This window comes from Melospiza melodia, chromosome 4, assembly GCF_035770615.1.
Source record: "Melospiza melodia melodia isolate bMelMel2 chromosome 4, bMelMel2.pri, whole genome shotgun sequence".
NCBI classification, from domain to species: domain Eukaryota; kingdom Metazoa; phylum Chordata; class Aves; order Passeriformes; family Passerellidae; genus Melospiza; species Melospiza melodia.
In genome coordinates this window covers 19,418,200-19,429,951 of record NC_086197.1, presented here as the reverse complement: position 1 = coordinate 19,429,951, position 11,752 = coordinate 19,418,200, and the positions used below count along the sequence as shown (strand labels likewise).

The window sequence follows — 11,752 nt, the reverse complement described above, 5'->3', positions numbered from 1 at the left end:
GCCGTTGCTGGGCGGTGCGGGTGACATTGGGCACGGCCATGGTGGTGGCGGCGCTGGGCCGAGCGGCGGGGCGGCTGCTGCGGACCGGGGCCGCCGTGCCCGGGCGGCGGCGGTGAGCGGGGCGGGCCGGGCAGCGGGGCAGGCGGGCGGGCCGGGGCCGGCGGGGCCCGGAGTGAGGCGGGGCCGTGCTGTGTTGCAGCGCGGGCGGCGGGGTGCACATCCCGCCGCGGTACCGGCAGTTCCCGGAGCTGACGCGGGCGCAGGTGATCCGAGGCGAGGCGCTCACCGGCTTCATGTGGTTCTGGATCCTCTGGCAGTTCTGGCACAACTCGGACATGGTGCTGGTGAGGCCGGCGCGGCGGCCGGGGGCGGGGGGCGCGGGCCGGGCAGGTAGGACGCCTCTGACGGGCCTCTCTCGCAGGGACACTTCCCGTATCCCGACGCTTCGGCCTGGACGGACGAGGAGCTCGGCATCCCCCCGGACGATGAGGAATAGCAGCACACCGGTACGGCTCCGGTCACCTCTCCCCGCTCCGCCCCGGGCACCGTGCCCGGCTGGTCCCGCTGCAGGGAGCCTGCTCCCAGCACTGCCCAGGGCAAACCCGCCCAGCCTCGGCGCTACGGGAGCCGTGTCCCCACTGCTCATGGCCTTCACACGCGTGTCTCGGCTCTCCGAGACCAGGGAGCCCGGTTTTGGCAAAATAAGGCTGCACTGTAACAACCGAGTTTGTTAGGAGGTGTAGCTTACCTGGTTCGGGTTCTAAATTATTTTATTCATGCTGTTGTGTAGACTCAGCATTAGCTAACTTCAAAGACATTCTCTGTTTCTAGAGACATCTGTCCAGATGTCCCCTTAAATGTTTTAGGCTTTTGCTTGTTTCCGGTTCTTTTTTTAAGCTTTTGTGTCACACATTACAGCTCTAAACCAAAAGCTCCAACTACTGCTGAAGGGAGCATTGAGGAGGTCCTTCTTCTGCTCTGCATGGTGGGAAAATGATGAGCGAAACAGTTCTCAGGTTTTTCTTCTGTTATTTTCAGGTTCCTGGAACTAACTGAGGCCCCTGGAACCAAATCTTTGGCTCCTGGGTCCTTATGTGAATAAAACTGTAAACAAAGTCTAAGCTGAACTGTAATTTTTTCCTATTTTAAGTAGAATTCTTGGAAAATGACCATGACAGCTTTAAAGTTGTAGTACTTGGATACACATGAGCTTCTGTAATGCCTGCTTGATAGAGAATGTGCTTGCCCCAAGAAATAAGGTCCATGAGTGCATAGCAGGCAACAGTCTTATCAGTAAAGGCTCTGCTGAATAACCAGTGAAGAGGTGAGGGGAAATTGCCATAGAAGCAGGAGAATTTACCCAGAAGAGAACCCAGACCAGATGGTGCCAGCCTTTTCCCAGGATGAAGGAAAACTCCCCTTGGGAATATAAAAGTTCAGAATATTAAAGGTAAAAATGCCTTAGGGCTCAGCACAGCAGTCAAGGAGGCAGTGATCCAGTTTAAGATGAAGGGAGGGACGGAGGGTTACACTGCAGGAATCCCTTGGTTTTATTTTTTATTCTTCTCCCCTTCCAGAGTTATATCCTAAACTTTTTCACTCCCCTTAACCACCTGAGTTGCACCCCTCCAACTTTGTGGAGAGGAGTCATGCATGACACAATAAACAATCTCCTTCAGACTTTTCCATGCAGTCAATCTTTATTATAGCAGTATTCTCATATTCACATCAAGTACATAGAACTTTTTGCCTTTCATATAATACAGAGTTCTTTAAATAACTTTACACTGAAATAGTTTTCTTCAATCTGAATTCAGCTATCAAATTTTAATATGTTTTAAGTCTCCATGCTCTCTAACCAAACTGGACAATATTTCCCATTGTACAAATTTACATGAGAAAAACTCCAAAGTACAAATGAAGGGACAACAAAAGTAAAGGGAGAAGGAACAAACAAGAAAAATAAGTTGTATTGGCAATTACAGGGGAAACTTGAGAAGGAACGAAGGGGAGTTGCCATGACCTACCTAACAGGAAACCAAAAATAAACATTTTGTTATGAATTAAAAAATAAATACAAGTTTTGAAACAATTACTCCATTGTAGATTTTAAAAAGCAGCTATGGAAATCTACTAACACAATGGGTTGGTTTTTTTTTTTTTTTTTTTAAGTAACCAGACTGGACCTTCTACTTTGCAGTCATAAGCCCCTTGCAAACCTCTGGTGGTCAAAAGAAAAAAAGAATATAGCTGAAAGGAATGTGTTAGCAGAGAGTTTAAAGTGGTGGGACATACATTTCATTGCACTAAGGAACAAACAAACAAAAGAAATTAAATCTGTATATAAATTTTTCCCTTTCCTCTCCTTACTATGTACTTTGCCTCTCATAAACAAGCCTCTGTATTATGAGGTAATGCCATTGTCTCAACTATATATAAAAATAATAAAGTTTAAAGGATATAGATCTGGGTATCTATACACTTTAAACAAGCCAGTCCTCTCTTACTCCCCCAGAGGGTTCAACCAGTGAGTGCTACCCCTTCCATCACTGCTCAATGCCTGGGGCTCCCCTGTGCCCCTTTCCTAATCTAGGAAAAGCAGCCTGTGCTCAAGTAAGAAAGAGAGACAGTGCAAGTAATGCACAACAGCTTGCACACAGCTACACCTGCTCCTGCTGAACAAGGCAGAGTCACACAAGGCAGCAGTGGCCAGCCTGCATGTGTGTGTGTGTGTTGGGGCAGGGAGAGGGGATCCCATCAGGCAGCTGATGGCTGATCCTTTTGCAATTGCTGCAGAGCAAAGTCACTGCCCAGCCCAGCAGAGCCTGCATTCCACCCCCCTGGAGAAGGGAGGGCCGGGAGGAGCTCTGCCCTTGGAGTCAGGATGAGCACAGAGCAGATGGGCTGGCTCCTGCATCCCAGGTAGGGACAGACCCTGCTCTAGAGCACAGGGCAGCACTGAGCCCAAGAGCATTTCAAGAGTGGAACAGAAGTAGGGGGCAGGACTTGCCCCTGTTTGGGACTTTGCCCCAAACAGCAATTTAATTTGGGTTGCCAACACATGCAAATTGGCCACTGTCATGTTTCTGTCAGTTGACAAGTGTGGAGAGGGGGAGGAAGGGGAGGCAGGTAGGACACAAGGCTCATGAAAGAATGATGTGCTTTTTTTTTTTGGTTGACTTTTTTTGTGGTTTTTCTTTTTCTAAAGGTTCACAGCTTTGAATAAAAAAGCACATTTATTGCACTTACACTTTATTTTAGACAGAGTTAATTTAAATTATGCCCTCACAACCCCCCACCATCCCCAAATAACCCAACACCCAAGTTTGGTCCATTTTTCCCCCTAGATCCAACATCCATGCCCAGGTGATGGGCTTCATTTCTTCTCCTAAAATTCCACTGAACTCTCAAACACACAGATGGATTTTCTCTTCAACAAAGGTGAATATACAAATGCAACACAGAATGACACTTATCAAAACAAAACCTGACCATCTTCCAAACCCAAATAAACAACAAAAAAGTTTTTTTGTGGTTTACTTGCTCAAAAGTAAATATCACACTAGGCTTATTCTAAAGCACACCTGCTGCAAACATGACAAACTAGACAAAATGACTGGACAGGCCACTATTGGCTCTTGAGGAGGCTGGGTGAGCTGAACACACTGCTGCTGGATGCTATGAAGCAAATACTAGGTAGTTTAGAAAAAAAAAACAAAACAAAAGAAAAGCCCAAAAAAACCACAACCCCCCCCACCAAACCTAAAAATCACCTCCACCCCCCGAAACAACAACAAAAAAAGAATAGAGACAAAATAACCATCACATGTACTTTTAGTGCAGAATTTGGGGTAGGTAGAAGGATTCCAGATAATTCCTGGAACATAAGTAGAACATTTTTACTGTTTGTTTTTTAAAAGGAACGAACCCACATTAAAATTGGTCTGATAACTCATATGAACTGTGCATGTAGACATAACTTTGTAAGTTACAGTTATGCCAAAAGTCCTGCCCCAAGAAAGAAAAGGAAAAGATCTGAAAAAGCATTAATATCCAAAGCCATTATTCTGTCCTTCATGGACAAGTAGGTTAAATATGACACTGATTTGTAGGTACTGCCAGAAGTCTACGTAACCAGTTTGAAATTTGAACAAATCAAATGCACACCCACTGGTTGTCCCTCAGCTGACAAGACACCTACCATCTCCCACAGTTCATGTGCAATAATGGGATGTGATCACTGAACAGCGAGAGGCCCAGGGAAGCAGTGAGGAAAGCTGCTGACATTCCAGAAACAAAACTTACAGCATTTTCTGGGACAAGGAACTAACTGTATGGTGTGATACATGTGAGCCTTGATTACATGAATGCTAGCCACCAGTTTCTCCTCATCTAGCTCTCATTCTCCATCTACCATCTCATTCCAAGATACTGTAAGAGTGTAGCTTTGGGCCTCTTTGGAGCTTTCTTTAACAAGATCTCTATGTCTTTGAAAGGGAAGGAGGGCTGACTTATTTTTAAGTTAAAAGAACCTCATTACCTGTTGATAGAGCAGATTTCAAGCAGCAGGTTTACTGTAACTAAATTCAGTATCCTTCAGTTCTTAGCTTTGAAAGGCTAACAGGTATTTTGGGTAATGCTCTCTGCCCTCCCTGCTCCTTTACAGGAGTTGACCAACTCCAAACTACCTACCTACAGGGATAGCTATATACAAAACTACTGCAGCAGATGTAAACCAAAGACACTGCTCTAGTTACAAAGCACCTGGTTTACATTCTGTTGTACTTTTTAAGGTTGCAAAGGCACATGATCATTTGGCAAACTACAAAAACTCTTCTGGGGATCCCTATGTAAACCATCGAACAGAGGATCTTGGTAGCTCTCTTTCCCCAGAAAAGAGAGAAGTTAGTTTGCATCTGAATTCCCTCTTGGTGTAGTCTGTATTCTGCAGCTTTTAAAGGTTCCTCCTTCCACAGGTTCATAGTTACTGCTGTCATGGTGCTGACTTAATAGCTTCTGTGTCAGCATCCTTGAAACTTAAACGCAAACTTTTCAATTTTAACAATCTGGCTCTGCTCTTCTGATAATTGATTAGATAAGAATGACAGCATCATAGAATATGCTGAGTTGGAAGGGACCCACAAGGGTCATCAAAGTCCAACTCCGGCCCTGCACGGGACACCCCAAGAATCACCCCATGTGCCTGAGAGCATTGTCCAAATGCTTCTTGAACTCTGTCAGGCTTGGTGCTGTGCCCACTGCCCTGGGCAGCCTGTTCCAGTGTCTGACCACTCCCTGGATGAAGAACCTTTTCCTAATATCCAACCTAAACATCCCCTGATGCAACTTCAGGCCATTCCCTTGGGTCCTGTCATTGGTCACCACAGAGCAGAGATCAGTGCCTGCCCCTCCTCTTCCTCTCACGAGGAAGTTGTAACTGCAGTGAGTTTCCCCTCAGTCTCCTCCAGGCTGAGCACACCAAGATACTTCAGTTGCTCCTCATATGGCTTCCCCTCCACCATCCTCATGGCCCTCATCTGGACATTCTCTAATAGTTCATTAATAATAGTCTAATAGTAATAGTCTTTCTTACACTGTGGCACCCAAAACTGCCCCAGCACTGGAGGTGAGGCTGCCCCAGCCCAGAGCAGAGCAGGACAATCCCTCCCTTGCCTGGCTGGCCATGCTGTCCCTGTGCCCCCAGAACAGGGCTGGCCCTCCTGGCTGCTAGGGCACTGCTGGCTTGTGTTCAGCTTGCCATGACCAGGACCCCCAGGTTCCTTTGTGCTCTGCAGCCTCTCATTCCCTGGTCTATACACACAACCAGGGCTGTTCACCCCAGGTGCAGAATCCAGTACTTCTCCTGGCTAAACTTCATATGGTGGGTATGAAGTTGGGATGAAGTAATGAAGCAGTGAAGACAGGTCTTCCAAATGCATGCCAAAACAAACACCAAGTGCAAATGCACAGTAACAAGCCTGCAGTAAACAAAGTTTGGTTCATAAACTTCTATGTAAAATGCATCAGAGAAAACCAGAACACTCAGCATTTTCAGAGTGATGCTCTAAGAGTCCACTCATGCAACTGCTTTTTAACTTGACTGTACCTAGAGGCTTTACCTGTCCCACTGTGCTACTGGTGATACATTTTATCAACAGAGGACATGTCTACAGTACTATGAAAAGTTTGTGCTACAAATGCTGCACTCACAGTCAAGAAGGGAATGAATTCTAGAGGCTGCAGAAGTGTGAAATGTCTACATGCTTCTTCCCTAAACTTAGTCTCTGCAGATATCAAAGCTTCAATCCATACTTGTTTGTGAGGTGTCTGGGGATCTGGCTTCCCTCAACCTTCTGTAAAATGCTGGATGCATCTACACCACCAGGCAAACAGAAGAAAAACTATTTGTGTGATCATTAGGGTACTTTTCCCCCAGTTTGGGTATTTACGGAAAGACATAATTTTTATCAACAATCAGAATTTCACTCATTTTATGTCACAAAGGCCAAATTCTGCCTCTAAGGAGCACATACTATTCCAAGTGATGCTAAGACACCATGGTAAAATGACAGATTTTGTTCTCAAACATTCTGCATCATCATCAGCTGCTGGAGCAGTCAAGTACAAGAAAAGATGATTTTGGGTAAGCATAAAAAGCAGAAGTGGATTTATTTAATAACCTCCATAAGTTTAGAAAAAAAAAAGAAGAAATGACAAGGCTAATTGTATCTGGGGCTATGTAGGGCTTAAATGACACATCAATTAATTTCAAAGTAACCTGGCCTCTATATCCCTGCCATTTGGTTTGAGCTCCACCACAATGTTGCAGTTCTGGCAAATATGCCAGGGGAAACAATCACATTCTGAGCAGTAAGGTGTAAGAGGTAACAACAGGCCTCTGTCACCTGTATGGAAAAGGAAAGGCAGAGGGGAAGGTCTGTGCCTGCTTGATAAAGACACGAATAGCTGGGACTGCATTCTGGTACTTTTGCAAATGATTATGAAATACAAAATACTACAGAGCTGAAGAAGCAGAATGAGTCTCTGGGTGTTTGTCCCAACATGTGCACATGAAGGATGTACTCATATTTCCATACTATGGTATGTGCCTGTGGTTGGGACACCACGAAGGAGCTTAAGGAATTTAGAGCAACAATTTAGAGCAATTAGGCATGAATGTGTTGGTCATTTCAGCTAACTTCCTTCATCCCACTGCTACAGAGAGCACTCATTTCTCATCTATTCTTGATTCCCCAATCACTAAGTATCTAAAGGGCATCTTTAAGACTGGTCCTGATGGCATGCAAGACATTCAGAAAAACTCCTTAAGGAAAAGATAAAACCAAAAATAATCCCAATTATTTACAAACTACATTTCTTTCAAAGTTTTGTATAAGCATTACCTGGGAACTCTTACAGACAAACACACATTACTACAGCTATCTGGAGAGAAACAAACAAATGAGAAAACCAGTAGAAATGCATCCTGAAAGGACTTCTCTAAACAGCAGCCAAACAACTTGCACATTCCTCAGGGAAAAAAATAAAACAAAACAAGATACAAAAAAAGAAAAAACTACAAACAAACAAACCCCAATAAAAAACCCCCAGAGATCATGTGTTACTTATAAAGTGCTTTGCATGGACAAGGATAGCAATTTTCCTTGTGCTTTTCCTATGGGCTCAAGAAGCATATTGTAGACTAATGGGTAATGAATCTTTACCAAAGTAAATTCATTTTAAGCAAAGATAGAATGAAGTTCCTAACAGAATTTTCTGCCAGCATGACTTTGTGGAAGGAAACAAGAGCTTTTAACATGATCTGTGAAACAAATGAGTGTTGAACCACCTGTCCATACTTGCTCTGTTAACAGCTTCTTTTGAGAGAACCTTGACCTCAGTATCCCTGGCACGTACAAATGGGGTCACAGACCATAAAGGGGCTGGAGCCAAGCATGGGGTGAAAGGAGAAGCAGGGACTCCTTTCCCCCGGGAGCCTGTATCTGGTAAATGCTCTCAACCTGCCTGCTGCCACCAGTGCCCCAGGCTCCCTCCAGCTCTCAGGTACTGGCCTCAGATGATCACCAGGGAGCACTCCGACTGCACCATCTGCTACCACTGCTCTGCATCAGCTTCTCCACACTGGAAAGTGGCTATTGCTACTTTTTAAATTCCTGCCAACCTCATTAAGGTAAAAACCTTACAGCGTCTGAAGACCCACAGAAGACAAGAAAAAAATTTGTGCTTTTTTTTTTTCCTTCGTTTTTAAAATGCGTCCCATACACAAAATCAATTCTGTTCATGTACCAACATGAATCACTTCATTCTTGTAGTGACTATTAAGTCATTCACTATTGCTATCTTGCTAATGTTCGTGGAATTAATATGAATACACAGTATTTCAGTTTTAATTCCCACTTCAGATCAGTCTGGTCCCTACAGCCCCAGTAAATATTTACTGACAAACGTAACAGACTACCAGCAACACCGCAACATTCCAGGGTATTAAAAACACCTTCTACTTCTGATGTGCTTTTCTCCCTTCATCTGGGAGCAACCTCCTGCAGACAGGAACAGTCCCCTTCCCCTAGGGAGGGAAGGACAGCACCTTCACTTGGTACATCCATGTTTAGCATGGACACCACATTCACACACATTTAACTCCTTCATTTATTTGTCGTGATTTTGTTAAACACTCCCCACCTCGTCCCAGCAAGAACCTCTCTGCTAGAGGGGGGTCAGTTCTCCTGCCTCGCCTGGAGTGGTACAGGGCTGATATGAATCAATTTCTGGAAACTTCTGTCTGAGCTTGAGTTTCTTTCCAATGTAGTCTGCCTTGCCTCTGTACAAATAATTTATAGGTAATACCACATACCAGAGAACTCTGCAAGCAGATCACATCACGAGATATTCTACTAGAGGTAAATGATGTGCAGAACTCTATGAGTTGTTGTTTTCCCTGACTGGGTAACTTTTCAAAAAGCTACTAACCATTTGAAAACCAGGACTGGAGGACAGGAAAACAAAGCACTCTAATGGAGACACCGCCACCTTTGTCCTAGTTTGCAAAGTGTACAGAGGGGAAAGACAAGCAGAAGGGAAGAGTTGACAGGGAGGAAAGCAATGAGAGCAGGAGTAGTCAGCGTGGATCCAGCAAGTACCGTTTTGTTTTGATCTAACAACTTGCCATTAGGACAAGATGCTCCACATTTACACACACACTTATCAGAGGACGTGTAGTTAACAGGATAAAAATCCTTTAAAAAAAGCTCTTGAAAGTACCAAAACATAATTTTTGGAATGTCTAATTCTAGGGGGGATTGTATTTGAATTCAATTCAACCTGAGAACTTTTTTCCTCGTTTATGAAAACATTACATATTGGTAAGGTACCTGGCATTAACCTGCACCCTCGTTTAAAATAAAACTTTTAAAGTAGGTACATACACCATTCACAGTCTGTTTCAGGATTTCTACAGACTTTAGATGCTGCAGTAGCATCTTTGATAAATACATTGTATCATATGATACAAAAAAAAAAATAAAAGAGAGGACAATCTCGCTACATTTTTTTTAAACTTCAGTTTGTTGCTGGACCAACAAAAGAAGGATCGACCTAATCCTTCAAAGAGATGTTGTATATGCACACACCAAGAAAATACTGGAAAAGGAAAAAGGTTGAGGATGGTGGTTGTTGCTTGTTCTTTTTAAGAACCGGTAAAGTAAATCTGAAAAAAGGTATGGCAGCATCCCCTTTTCCTTCAGATGAACCTCTCTGCCTTCAGAATAACATCTCCAGCTCCCACTGCTCCACACTTTAAAATTTAAAGGAATACACCCCAGCGATATAGACAGACTGAGGTGTTTGACACTGTAACACAGCGAAAAGGGGATACTGCGTTGTCCATAAATCAGTAAGTACACCAGGAAAAAAAAAAAGGATCAGAATGGAAAATGATTGGCTGAAATGAGCGCTCATCAGCCGGTGAGGCTCTGATGGTGACGCTGTCAGAGGGAGCAAGGCGGCCGGCAGACCCTCCAAAGCAAGGCTCCTAGTTCAGCAGCAGCAGCAGCAGCTCCGTCCCCGCCCCGAGCACCACAGGCACACCACGAGCGCCCTCTCCTCTCCGGGAGCGATGCCAACGGCACAGGCAGCCACCGCAGGTCTCCGAACGCACGGGGTGGTTTGTGTCCAAGGAGAAACACTGGCAGCAGAGGACTCTGGTTCCCAAAAAGGTACTTTTTCCCATTGTGTTGGACTGGTGGTTCCATTCTGCTCCACTTTTAAGCTTATGGATATCTTTTCTAAATTACTTTAGGTTTAGCGGAGCAGAATGGAGTTTTGATGTTAAGAAACTGTAGGAACACAAGACTTAAATAACAGAGTGGGTGCTGCCATGGTGCTGTGGCTACTTGAACGCTGCAAATTCTCCTGTAGAGGGAGGACAAGAGCTTGGTTTAAAAAGGTGATTTCAGTTACGAGACTAGTTGAACATCAGGCTGAATATAAAAGATGTTAAAAAATGCAAACTGTTAAAATTAAAGCATGAGAGAATGCACAGTGAGAGAACATTGAATACAGACCCAGCATATTTAACCAACAAAGGATTTCTTAAAAGCAAGCTGTACCCATTCTTCCCAAGAAGGTGAAAGTTCAAGCAAAGTCTAATTCATCATGCATTTGAAAATTAAATGTGTCAGAGCTTAATGTTACTTTAAATTCCTTATTGCACATATGTCCTCCTGAGAAGCACCAGTTTCAATAAATGCATCCAACTGCAAACCAATTCTGTTCTGTTGTAAAACTAATTTAATAACAAAGAACTTTATGAGACATCCATTACCCTTTAAAGACTATATACAGTAAAGTGCCTGAAGAGAAAACCAGTGTTACAGAGTGCTAGGATTTGGTTTAGAGAGCAACACAGCAACCCACTGACAAATATAAGAATGGAGAGATTGTCTATTCAATCCCAACCAGAAATTAGGCCTCACTAACAGGGAGCATAACAAATAAAGCAACTCCATGCTTCCTTCAGAATTACTGAACAAAGAATAATTATAATGCAGTGCTTTCACATGTGATGATGTCCTGAAATCCTACATAATTTATTTAGTGTCACCGTGCCGTGAGACACACTCATAGTCCCACTTCTGAGGGGATGCAACTATGACACAGAGTAAAATTGCTGCCTGAAGTCTTTCAGGAGTTTGACAGAAGATTGAATAGAAGCTGAGTCTAAGATATTAATCCTCTTAGTCCTATACTTTAGCAAAAAAAAAAAAAAAATCCCTGCCACCCACAAAGAATTGTATTCCACAGGATTTTTAGTGACGGGTGTCTAACTAAACATAATCAAAAGGACTCAGGAGAAAGAGAAAAGAAACATACATATAACTTCCCCCTGTTGGATTTCATATGCATTTTGGGTTAGTTTATGCCACTTTCTTGCCAGCACTTCTCAGAGCTTCCCTAATACTGAAGGAGTGATAAGCAGGCACAAGAGAGCCTTTGTTCTGTTCAACAGAAGGGTTTTGAATGCCATTACATTCAAACAACTGCTTCCTATCTGCTGTCCTTCCATCTTTTCAAGAGTGATTGTATTGTTGGCTTTGTTTTTTCTAGAGATTCTTATTCTGAATACTGGAAACAAAACAGAAACATCCCTGCAAACAAAATTTTAGGCTTAGAGTGTTAATTCTGTGGAATGTCTTGCTCTACAAAGAGCAGAACCAAGAAGAGCAGTCAGCTG

General features: G+C 43.7%; 2 protein-coding genes across 3 annotated transcripts in view; one reads left to right on the top strand and one right to left on the bottom strand.

Moving 5' to 3' along the window:
- The first annotated feature begins 38 nt into the window (after positions 1-38).
- Positions 39-1,115, top strand: NDUFB2 (NADH:ubiquinone oxidoreductase subunit B2). Its single transcript, XM_063155798.1, has 4 exons — positions 39-112; positions 200-344; positions 422-506; positions 1,039-1,115. The coding sequence occupies exons 1-3, from the start codon at positions 39-41 to the stop codon at positions 494-496; spliced, it is 294 nt and encodes a 97-aa protein (XP_063011868.1). The 3' UTR covers positions 497-506; positions 1,039-1,115.
- A 566-nt stretch (positions 1,116-1,681) lies between these two features.
- The window catches only part of BRAF (B-Raf proto-oncogene, serine/threonine kinase), an 83,450-nt gene continuing 73,379 nt past the window's right edge, over positions 1,682-11,752 (bottom strand). For both annotated transcript variants that reach the window (XM_063154114.1, XM_063154115.1), the window contains one exon: positions 1,682-10,431. In XM_063154114.1, coding sequence (XP_063010184.1) covers positions 10,409-10,431 — 23 coding nt within the window. In that variant the 3' untranslated portion in view covers positions 1,682-10,408. The remainder of the gene's footprint in view (positions 10,432-11,752) is intronic.